At 44.6% G+C, this 12,884-nt stretch overlaps 1 protein-coding gene across 1 annotated transcript in view; it reads right to left on the minus strand.

Moving 5' to 3' along the window:
- Window positions 1-2,011: 2,011 nt before the first annotated feature.
- The window catches only part of LOC115168510 (sterile alpha motif domain-containing protein 10), a 126,587-nt gene continuing 115,714 nt past the window's right edge, over window positions 2,012-12,884 (minus strand). Inside the window, exon 5 of the mRNA XM_029723866.1 lies at window positions 2,012-2,722. Coding sequence (XP_029579726.1) covers window positions 2,700-2,722 — 23 coding nt within the window. The 3' untranslated portion in view covers window positions 2,012-2,699. The remainder of the gene's footprint in view (window positions 2,723-12,884) is intronic.

The following is a 12,884-nucleotide window of genomic DNA, read 5'->3' on the forward strand; positions in this document are numbered from 1 at the left end:
GCATGATGGGATGTTAATTGCTTAAATAACTCAGGAACCACACCTTTGTGGAAGCACCTGCTTTCAATATACTTTGTATCTCTCATTTACTCAAGCATTTCCTTCATTTTGTCAGTTACCTGTATATTGGCCTATGTTGCTTTCTTCAGAGGATCTTTATTTACGGTCATGCTGAGTATTTGATTTCTGGTAACTTTATGAAGCACAGTAACGGTGTCTGGATTCACAGTGTGACAGTAATAGCAGGCAGCTGGTCTGGTTCCTCTCAATAATCTCTCTAATATGTATAGCTATCAATGAGAGACATGGTGTAGGGTGGAGGTGCATAGCTTCAGTCCTCCAGGGCGAACAGTATACACCATATGCTCCCTTTCAATGACAAGTTGATTCCTTGGGCTACCAGGTGTGTGGAATCTATAGTCAATCAGTTACACTAACTCATCAATGAGAGAGAGAGAGAGAGAGAAAGAGAGAGAGAGAGAGACCAGCAGGATAGGAGCCCTCGAGAACTGGAGTTGTGCACTTCTGGTGTTATGGGAAACACACAAAAAGAGACTATTTTTACACAATGGAGTTGTAACTTCAGTCTACTTCTACTGCATCATGGGAGATGTAGGCATTTGACTCTTACTAGTAGAATAGAACCATTGCTTTTGGCCAGCTACATCTCTGATTATTGCTTTATCAAATACAGCTAGGGCAGAAACAATCACAGCAAACATCTGTCATAGCATGTCCTATCAAAATGCTCTGTTTATAAAATACTGAAGGTATAGGTCTACATTATATTCAGGTCTACAGCTTATGTTCCTCTAGAACGTTCAAATAATATAAAGTACTAGTCAAAAGTTTGGACACACCTACTCATTCAAGGGTTTTTCTTTATTTTTACTATTTTCTCCATTGTAGAATAATAGGGAAGACATAAACTATGAAATAACACATATGGAATCATGCAGTAACCAAATAAGTGTTAAACAAATCAAAATATATTTTATATTTGAGATTCTTCAAAGTAGCCATCCTTTGCCTTGATGACAGCTTTGCGCACTCTTGGCATTCTCTCAACCAGCTTCATGAGGTAGTCACCTGGAATGCATTTCAATTAACAGGTGTGCCTTGTTAAAAGTACATTTGGGGAATTTCTTTCCTTAATGTGTTTGAGCCTTAATGTGTTGTGACAAGGTAGGGGTGGTATACAGAAGATAGCCCTATTTGGTAAAAGCACCTCTGCTTACAGCCCAAACAACCACTGTGTCTTTGTGAGACGCAGAGTAGGTGAACGGATGATCTCTGCATGTGTGGTTCCCAACGTGAAACATGGAGGAGGAGGTGTGATGGTGTGGGGGTGCTTTGCTGGTGACATTGTCAGTGATTTATTTAGAATTCAAGGCACACTTAACCAGCATGGCTACCAAAGCGTTCTGCAGCGATATGCCATCCCATCTGGTTTACATTTAGTGGGACTGTCATTTGTTTTTCAACAGGACAATGGCCCAACACACTTCCAGGCTGTGTAAGGGCTATTTGACCAATAAGGAGAGTGATGGAGTGCTGCATCAGATGACCTGGCCTCCACAATCACCCCACCTCAACCCAATTGAGATTGTTTGGGATGAGTTGGACCGCGGAGTGACAGGAAAACAGCCAACAAGTGCTCAGCATATGTGAGAACTCCTTCAAGACTGTTGGAAAAGCATTCATCATGAAGCTGGTTGAAAGAATGCCAAGAGTGTGTAAAGCTGTCATTAAGGCAAAGGGTGGCTACTTTGAATAATCTAAATTAGAAAATATAATTAGATTTGTTTAACCCTTTGTTGGTTTCTACATGATTCCATGTGTGTTATTTCATAGTTTAGATGTCTTCACTATTATTCTACAATGTAAAAATAGTAAAAATAAAGAAAAACCCTTGAATGAGTAGGTGTGTCCTAACTTTTGACTGGTACGGTATATGTTTGTCATAGACATGGTTCATTTACAGTACAAAGACATGATCTGGGGGGTGACATTCTGTACATTGTGAAGACAAGGCTTTATAAAATAGATGAAAGGAAGAGAATGTGCTTTGAGGAGAGGGTGCTAATGAAGGCAAGGGTATATATACTTTATACTGTATGAATTAGATCTATCAAAACTATAAATACATATTCCAAAATGAAAATCCTGAGAGGAAAAGATACATTGTGAACAGTTGGGTTGTGATGTGAGTATGATACAGAGACATTGACATTCAGTAGTTTGCTGCATTTCCTTTCCACCAACCTTGGAGTAATGCCCCCACCGTAATGAACTACAGTAATTGATCAGTAACAATACTCCTCTCCACACCCCAAAATAAAAAAATAAACCAAAAAGGGGGGAATCTGTTGTAGTTAAGATCTAATTTGTCTACATTGTCAATATCCTTTCAAACATCTTATATCTATGTTACAGTGTGTGCCCTTGTATTCAGCGCTTCTCTCTCTCATCATTTAAACCAGTTTGGCCTTGTTGAATGGGAAACCTCCTTCAGTGTGTTTGGCATGTAGTCTAAAGGCTCCTCTTCTCTCCTCTTTCCATCCTCTCTCCCCTCCTTTCTTCCCTCCTCTCACAGCCCTATTCTGCGGTCACATATCTGGAGCGAGCAGGTCCTTCCATGGCTACTGGAAATAGCAGAGGAGAGTGAGGGCTGCCAAACGGACGGAGGGAGGGATGAGCTAAGAGATGTTTCCAAAGGAGGCTGCAGGGAGAGGGAGAGGAGAGACAGAGAGAGAGAGAGAGAGAGAGAGAGATGAATACAAGGAAAACAGTGGGGTTGGGAGTTGGATTGGCATCACTGTCTTTCACACCATAATGCCCAACTCCAACAACACACACACACACACACACACACACACACACACACACACACACACACACACACACACACACACACACACACACACAGCGCCATCCAGATCAGCTGCCTCTGTCTGCCCTCTCTTCAAACCCTGTCTTATCGGTCAACAACCCAGTTGCATTAAGAATTATTTCTGAAACATCAGTCTGTAGAGTGAAACCTCTGGTTCACATTCTCTCTATGCCTTAAACCATTCTCATATCAAACTCATCGACATCTATGACCCATAGACTTGACCGATTGGTTTCTGTGATTACACTTTTGCACCGTCCTCAAATGACAACAAACTGTATGTTTTACATTGGAGGAGTAAAAAACAAAAAAGGAGACATTTGGCATTTGAGTTATCACTCCCCTGATTAGGGAGAGAAAACCCGTCACCTGTCTCTAACACACAGGCAGATCTAACATGATATTGGAGAGAATCAGACCCTGAGACAAAAAGACAGGGAGAGAAGGAGTTAGCAGGTGGAGAAAGAAAGGCAGATGGGATTGAGGGGTGGCTTGAGATTTGTTCAGGTAAAGGGGGTCTATCTCTCAGATGAAAATCTTCTAAGAGGAGATGAGGACTAAGGGGTTCCTGAGCAAATGTGTGTTTGGGTAAAAATGTCATGTTCCTTTTATTTCTGAGCCTGTCATGCTTTCTGCCCCAGTGAATTCACATTGCAGTTCAGTCGAGCGGGCAGACAGACAAACAGACAGACAGCGCATGGAACTGTGAACAGAACTCTCTCCGCCAGGACACGGAACAACAGAAAATCAAAAGGAACGTTCCAACCTAGCGACAAGGTTACCCCAGCGACGTCCCATGGCAACTGAGGCGTTGCTGACAACATTTCCGGGAGGGGGATGACGTCATTACATTTTTTCTGCTAATTACCGCATTACGGAGCAGATGGCTTGTTCCACGCAAGCACCGCTCATACACGCACGTACACACACACACACACACACACACACACACACACACACACACACACACACACTTCACAGGAAATAAGACACGTTGACAGAAGGAAGGGACAGAGAGACTGTGGCCGTGTCCGAATACCCATATTAGCGTGCTATATACATAAACTGCATACTATGTACTCATCGTTGCATACTATTTAGCATGTATCGTTTAGTGAAAAGTATGCAGTATGCCATGGCCGCAACGCAGTAGTGGTTCCTGAATGGCTGAGTAGGTGGGGCGTGGCCGAGTGCGGAAGGATTTTTCCAAATTCAACAGACATGCATTGCATTAACCAGCCTCATTTTCAATTTCTCTAAACTCTGAGTAGAATAGGAATGGAGTTATAGGCCTCCTGAGGCTGGTTATTGGCAGACTATTACATTCGACCTATACCTATTTAAAAAGGACTGAAGACATAAACAGACAATACTGTATTTATTAGTGAAACCAAAGTGCTGTAACATATAAATAGCCTAGTATACACACCAAAACGTTTCAAACTAAAGCACTGATCATTGGGAACGAGATCAGGATGACTGCTAAGGCTTGATCCATAAAGTAAATAATGAAATAGGTAACTTAGCCTACAAAACTAAAACAAGCCATATGTTCAAATCAAAAGCCCTGATTAACATGACACCAATAACGCGGCCACATCCTGAGTCCCCGGTGCCGACACATTCACAAATAAAAATATGGTTTAAAAGCTCTGACGACGGCCAAGAGAACAAGAACCACTTTTCAATGAGAAAACAGAACTTCACTTTAGTAAAAAAAAGAAGCTCCTTCTGTTTTCAAAGATGTAGCCTACGATGCAATACTCAATGCAAAGAGAACAAAAACTACTTAGTCTACATTTGAACACCACCGCAGAAGCTTCGCTATTCGGCATTGTCCCAATTATGTAGCCCAGTTCTATTTTGCTTGAGGGACTATGCTAGTCAATCAATGGGATATAAAGATTCATTTCAGAGTAATTCCATGGCACAGGTGTGATGCCCATGCCCCCCACCCCCTGTAAATACCGGGGCGCCTAGCATCACTTCCTGTTTTCTTCCCTCGGCAACCGGAAGTGAGCGAGGAGTGAATGTAGAAGACTCTTTAAGTGAGTTATTCACTGAGTGTTTGAAGTATACTCCATTTTGGGCAAAGCTTGCTCCTCCCAAGAGTGTTCTGCAGTGTTTTGTTGTCCATTAAGTTTTTTCTTACAGGTTGACACCGTGCTACGAAGTAGGGTGAACGGGTTGGGCCAACCTGTACACTGTGCATGGCTTTGTTGTCTTGTCTGTTTCTGTCCACTGGTTAGCCTCCTGGCTAATTGCGTTACATGTTGCTTGTTCACTTCAGCTGGACGCTAGCCTCTTCTCTCTGGAGATTCGGGCTGGGTATCGCGCCTACCCAGGCTAAGGGAGACTCGGTGTGTTGTCTAGCTGTAGCTAAACATGTTTCTTTCCAGAAGTAGGACGGGTGATTGCCGAGTCGCACCTCAATGTCCAGGCTTCGCATACTAGCTTGCAAAGTCTCATTACTGGCTCGAGCTGTAGCCCCCTCCTCACACAGTCAGTCATTGTGTCAATTGAGTCTGGCTCCTCACATCCATACCTTTTGGGGATTGTCAGTGGAATTTCCCTAATATATTTTGATATCCATAGAATATATTATTACTTAAATTAGCATATTGCCCTGAAAAAAGAACTACTTTATACTTACACCTGGTATAGTATTAAAAGGGTGTTAAACAGATAATCTGTTCTATAAGACATATCTGTATTTCTGCTTCTGTCTAAACAGAGAGAAGATTATCCACCATGCCATACTACTGCGATAAATGCAGTGCTGGCTTGGCTTCGGCTGATGCCCATTCCACCTGTTTGATGTGCCTGGGTTTAGAACATGCCATTTAGGCTGTGGAGTCCCCCTTCAACTGCATGTGTTGTGCTATTCTTGGCCCACATCTATGCGATTGACGATTAGCTATGATGAGGGAGACAAATGCTAGAGGCTCCGGGAGCGGTCTCAAGCGTAAACAACCCTGCTCAGCAGCGGGCCCGCCCACCAAGCAGGAGGACAGGGTACCTACTCTGGATGAGTTGGAGGCCCAGGCAGCCTCTCTGTCTTCCCAGCTCCACTCTCTCAGCCTGACAGGCTCCGTTGAAGACTTAAGACAGGATCCTGATGCTATCTCCATCTTTCCTGGTAATGACCTAGACGAAGAGACCTCTGAGGCCAGTTCTGGGTCAGCGATCCATGTTCTCAGAGAGGGCTGAGAGTGAAGCACCCACTTCTGCAGTTCACACTGTATGCAGGAGCTCCCCTCTAGGGTTTTGAAAGCTCTGGATATTAAACCAGACCTTAACAGCAGGCCGGGCAGAGTGTACATACCTCAGTGCCCCAAGTTCTCCAAGGAACTGTGTCAGACTTGGGGTAAGGTGAACTCAAGGTTCCATGTCTCATGCCAATGCAAGCCTTGGAACTTCATGGCTTCCCCCGAGGAGTTGGGACTGGATAAATACCCTGTCATGTACCCCATTGTTGTGGCCATGGTCCTCATAGACAAGGAGATCGTTGGTAAGTCTCCCTGCTGTCCTCCGGGGCCTCACCAGGCTGCTGACGTCCAATTAAAGGACACCTTCCTGACCTTGGCCATGGTGGCTCGCCTTATGAATGCAACCACTCTGCTGCAGACATACCTGTACGGTCTGAAAGCTCCATCGACGGTGACCCTGAGCTGACGGCTGAAATGACTCAGGTGTCCATACTCCTCTTCCTCTTAAATGCTGAGATGTCACGTGCTAATGGAAAACCCCTGTCTACGGTCATCTCGTAACACAGACAGCTTTGGCTCTCACACACAAAGATGTCGACCTCCGTGAAGAAACCCTTTATGGACCTCCCCATTTCCCCAGGCCAAGTTGCAGAAGGATAGAAAGACCCTGCAGTTTTTCATGGGTCCCCTGCCCCGCATTACCCTACCCAGAGACCATTGCAGTCTAGACCTCAGCTCTCCTCTGCCTTGAAAGGGTGCTTGGGCCCTCCCCCAAACCAGCAATACCCTGATCAGCCACGTCAACAGGCAGCGACACAGTGCAGGTCAACAGTGGCACCACCACCAGCACAGGCAGCGACACAACAAGCACCATCCCAATGTAGAAGGACGGGCCTCCTCAGTTGTCCTGATGGGTGTGACTCCGGCATTGGTCGCTTCTGCCTGTGGAGTCCCCCTCGGTGCTGGATACAGTATTACAGCGGTACAAACTCCAGTTCCGATGCTGGCCACCACCTTTCAGAGGGGTTTGGTCAACTACAACAGCCAACCCCCTGAAAAGATAAGCTCTCCAGCTGGAGATTGCCTCCCTGCTGAAGAAGAATGCAATCAGACAACTCAACCATCAGAACAGCACAGTGGGTTCTATAGATTACATTTCCTAGCCCCAAGAGGGATGGTGGCTTTCGCCCCATCCTGGACATGAGGCTTCTCAACCGGTGCTTGAAAACACTCCTCTTCAAGATGCTATGTCTGTCCCGCATCTTGCAGGCCAGTGGTTCAGCAATGTCAACTTAAAAGATGCCTACTTCCATGTACCAATCCACCCGGCTTACAGGAAGTTCCTGTGCTTTGCTTTCAACGGCATGGCATACGAGTACCAAGTGCAACCTTTCTTCCTCTCCTTGGCACCAAGAACATTCACAGAAGGCATGGATGCCGCTCTAGCCCCCCTAACATCACAGGGGATGATGGTACTGAATTACCTAGATGATTGGCTAATCTGTGCTCATTCACAAGAACAGGCAAGAGCAGACAAAACATCTCTCCTGAAGCACATCTCAGAGCTAGTCCTCAGGTTGAACATGCAAAAAAGCCACCTGGTCCCCACTCAAAATGTGACATTCATGTGCATGCGGAGCCACTTGTCTGTAATGAGGGCTCACCTCACACAAGAGCAAGCCCAGAAAATTGTAGATCTCAATCCTTTTGTCCAAGTCCAGAAGGTGACTGTTCTTCAGTGTCAGAGACTGATAGGTCTCCTCTCCGCAGCCTCTCTTTTAAACCCATAGGGCCTCCTACACTTGAGACCCCTGCAGACGTAGTTCAATGCTCAAGGTTTCCATCCCCAGGAACACAGGTATATTCGCCTGACTGTTTCCAAGGAATGCATGTGATCACTGGCAAGATGGCGATCCCTGGATTTCCTTTCAGGTGCGATACGCGATAGTCCATCGGAGGGAACTGGCTCAAACAGACATCTCCTTGATAGGCTGGGGAGAACTATAGAGGGGGAGGGCCGTCAGCGGGACATGGAGCCCCAGCTGGTCCAAACTCCACATCAATATGCTGGAGTTGAGAGCAGTCTGCTCAACTTTCTCACAACTGCAGGACAAACATGTGCTGGTACAGACAGACAACACCACGTTGGTAGCGTACATAAACCACTAAGGGGGTCTGGGTTCCATCCGCCTTCACCAGATGGTACATACCCTTCTGCTGCGGTCACAGCAGAATCTGGCCTCACTAAGAACTGTGCACCTCCCAGGGATTCTGAACAATGCGGCAGACATGCTGACCAGGGAAGGCCTTCCGGAAGGGAAGTGGCTACTACATCCCTGAATAGTGAGTCGCATGTGGGGAATCTTTGGGGAAGCAGCGGTGGATCTGGTTCTTGATATCCAACCCCCCCGAACACTCGGCCTAGATGCCCTGGCCCTCGAGTGATTCCAACGACTCTGGACAGAATCAGAGAAGCGGGCCACCAAGTCTTTCTGATTGCCGAGATGGCCGAGACACCACTGGTTGAGCACTCATAGCGGGGACAGCATGGGAACTACCTCGGAGGCCGGACCTATTGTCACAGGCAGAAGTGATTCCCTCCTACCTGCCACTGTGGGCATGTTCACTGAACAGCGAAAATGGTCTGGTTTAGATCTTACAGAGTGCCAGGGCCCCCTCCACCACGTCAACCTATGACACAAGGTGGCGTGTGTTCTGCCAGTGGTGTGGGGAGCAGGGGGTTGTTCCAGAAACTTACGGCATAAGAACTGTGCTCCAGTTCTCAAGGTCTTTGTTCGATGCTGGCAGGGCTGCATCCACACTTAATGTGTATGCAGCAGCGATTTCAGCATGTCATGATAAAGAGCAGGATGGGCTCCTTGGAAGCCACCCGCTTATGGCCAGATTTCTTAAGGGAGTCCGTCACTTACGCTCCTCAGGAGTCTCCTCAGGTCCCAAATGGGTTTTGGATCTGATTCTTGGACTATCCAGACTGCCCTTCAATGCAATAGACTTGAAACATCTCTCTCTTAAGAGCATTTCTGGTGGCCATCGCCTCTACTAAGAGAGTTGGTGAGCTCCATGGTTTGTCTGTTAGTGATGAGTGTTATCGTCTAGGCCTAATATTGCCTTCTTACCATTTGCCCCTTGGTCACATGAACCCTTCCGTCCTAACAAAGTAACCTGTGGTTGGACTGAGCACCTATAATGTGTTGCTCTAGGCTGTGTCTTACAAGAACCGACTTACTCTGTTATTGTCATCCAATTGAATGACTAGCATAGTCCCTCAAGGGAAATAGAATGAAGGTTACTCAAGTTACCACGGTTCTCTGAGCTAGTGACTATGCTAGTCCAGCTGTCTATTGCCTTGTAGCCTCGGGAAGAGTTTTGAGGAAGTGATGCTATGGCCCAGGTATTTATAGGGGTGGCAGGCACTCGCATCATCTAAATTGCTGTGATAACAAAAAATATAACAAAAAAATATAGTTTTTTCAGCTTTTTGACGCTGGTGGACCAAAATGAAAGTTATTTTCGGTTTTGGTCCACCAGCTTCAAACAGCTGTAAAAACTATATTTTTTGTTTTGTTATTGAAAATATATTCACAGCGATTTCGATGGTACAGTGATTCCCTACACTATTCAGTGGTTGTTTTCTCACATAAACTGAAATGTGGAATTTTAGCAACCAGGAAATTAGCGATTTCCACTAGATAACACAGCCACAGTCAGAACAGCTTTCCCAGGTTGACAACAGATGCCCCTCCAGTGGAAGAAATCAATAGGCGAATATCAAAGCCAATCACAACACTGGCACGTAAGTAATACTGTGAAACACTATCATTCCACTATTAGTGGTAGACATATTATGGAAATATTCTGAAATTACAATGCAATAATTCCCCAAAATCCTATGTGTAGCACCTTTAATATGAATAGTGTGTACTCAAATATGAAACTACTACATGTCATATCTCAAAATCGATATCTATTTTACCTCTATGAACCTCTACATTGTTTTATGTCCTCCGGATTTGATAAGAAAGATGAGTTCAATGGTAAACCTGCCAGGTAGCCTTAATTCTCGCACAGCATGCAGCCTAGCTGACGTGATGCTATTTTCCAGATTTTTGACCACTTTTTTTCTCGGCCTAATTTGGACCATCCTACAAGGGTAAGAACTGATGATAGCGACATGAGGTTCTGACAGTTTGTTTTCTTAGAGGATTATCTACACAAGTAGCCTATTATTTAACACATTCATCAAAGAAGCGTTTTTGAATCGACAGCCTAATCCATCTCCTGTTTCAACTCACGCAAACGAGCGCACAAACACAGGCACGCACAAACACAGGCACGCACACACAGACAGTTGGAGCTAAGAGATGTGGAAAAAAATGAATAAATTCCTAAAGACTCCTGGCTTTTCATGCATATTTTAGTTGTATTCTTCTTTTAGGAGAGGAATGGGTTATACATGCATCCAGAGAATAATATTCAGGCCGTGGCAGCACGAAGGCAACGAAGAACAGGTTGCTCTGATGCCTGACAATAGAGGTGTGGACCACAACACTGGCGAATAAGTCAGTCGACAGAGAGAAAGTGAAAGAGCACGTACACACACTTACGCGCACACGCACACATGCACACACAGACACCGACGCAAGTGCAAACACCCATGCACGAGCACACGCAACACGAACGCACAAACAGCACTCCCTTACGCACACGCTCAAACACAATATTCTTTACCAGCAGTTTTGTCATGATCTTGCTCTGTAATTGCGCAAGGAGCATTTTTTCTCTAATGATTCGCAACAGAAGTAATAGGGTACTGTGCTCAGGGTAGTGTTGTCATGGTCATGCTGATGCCGTAGGAGGCTGGAGTATGGAGTAGGGAGGGACATTCAATCAAACCCGCAATGTTGTTTTGTTTACTAACAACTGCCCATGCAAGTTCTGGAGGGAAGATGTTGAAAGAGGGAGAGAAAAAAAAGAAAAGTCAAAGAGAGAGAGAAGCAGAAGTGTGGCATATGGTTAAAAAGGGCAAAATGTAAAAAGAAGAAAGTACTGTAGTTGCACAGTAGAGCCATGTCTCAGAAGTGTAAAAAAAAAAGTTCAGCCCCGAACCAGCAAGCTAGATGCATTCGTTTCAGTCAAATCATTGTACTTAAAAAAAAAACTTCTGGGTTACAGAGCGATCAATACTTAATATTATGTTCATTTCTGTCAGATGAATCTGAAATGATGGTGTATGATACAAGTCACCACTTTAAGTTTCAGGCTGCTATCCTACATTTTAAAATAATTATAGGACAGCATATACAGATGTAGGATCTTAATTTGATCTTCCTGTTGCAAGACAGCTTTCCTGCAATGGAGGAAATTTAAAACATGTAGTGTATTTGAGGTTTAAAAAGGCTTCTGAAGTTTGTAATTTCCACTTTGAAATTTCGGACTTGATTTCCCCTTACGAAAATTGTATCAATACCTACAAAAATGTCCATTAATTATTGTCCACAATAATTAATCATAATCCACAATAATTCACATTTCCTGTTGCTGCAGGGTTATTTTCCTGGTGTAGCAAACTGGCTCAAATGAAGATCTTACATCTGTAGAGAGAATCACTCAGGATTGGGTGAGCTTGAGGATGTGTGTGTGTGTGTGTTCTTTTGGTTTTACTATCCTTGTGGGGACCAGACGTCCTCACAAGGATAGTAAAAGAAGGAAAATGGTTTGTTCCCCACAAGGAGAGTAAAACAAACATGTGTGTGTGTGTGTGTGTGTGTGTGTGTGTGTGTGTGTGTGTGTGTGTGCGCGTGCGTGCACGTACATGCATGTGTGTCTGCCTGTCTGAGGATCACCAACCTTGAAAAAACACAGGCTGACAGATAGGTGACAGGACTGTGAATCTGAACTCCTTTGATAAACCTTCCACTGTAAAGGCGTCCGCATGCTACCCATCCAAAACAGTTCGGAACAGTTAATGCATATATTACTACATTTTGTGATGTTTTTGTTCGGCTTGTTCGGCTTTTTGTGCACCAGATAAATGTCTTGAGGCAAGCTGAAGTTCGGTAACCAAAGTCTATGCCCCTTTGTCTGTGATTGTTCAACTGTTGGGGTGACACAAGTTTCTTCTTCTTCTCGATTCAGCCCGAAACTCAATGTGGAAGTACCTGCACCTCTACAATTCTAGCTATCTATTATATAAAGACTAGCATTTAAAGGCCAATTCATGGAGGGAGATTGCGGAGTCCGACACAATCACTTCTTAGAAAAAGTGGGGTAAAGAAAATAACCAAGTGCGGCAGTGAAGATGCTGGTGAAAAGGTTACTCTGAAATTGTCCCTGGCTTGTTCGGCACCTGAAGCATAGGAAGATGGAAAACAACATGCTGTCTTCACCAGAGTATGTTTTCCTGTAGTCAACGAAAACAGTAGCCATGTTTGCTAACAATAGCTAGTCAGTTAGCGCTAGCTACTTGGCTGGCTAGCTAGCCTAGCAGCATACTCGTGCAGAGGAAGCAAGCGAAAACAACTAAACTAAAGATCTTTAGATCTTTTTGATCAAACATAATTTTGTCAGAGATAGTAAATCATAAGCTTCCCACATTGGTAACATCGAAGTCAAAGTTCGGTAGCATGGTCCAGCTAGTTAAAATGTTGGTTGCATTGGTAACATCGAAGTCAAAGTTCGGTAGCATGGTCCAGCTAGTTAAAATGTTGGTTGCATTGGTAACATCGAAGTCAAAGTTCGGTAGCATGGTCCAGCTAGTTAAA

The sequence above is a fragment of the Salmo trutta genome, chromosome 30, assembly GCF_901001165.1.
Source record: "Salmo trutta chromosome 30, fSalTru1.1, whole genome shotgun sequence".
Lineage (NCBI taxonomy): Eukaryota > Metazoa > Chordata > Actinopteri > Salmoniformes > Salmonidae > Salmo > Salmo trutta.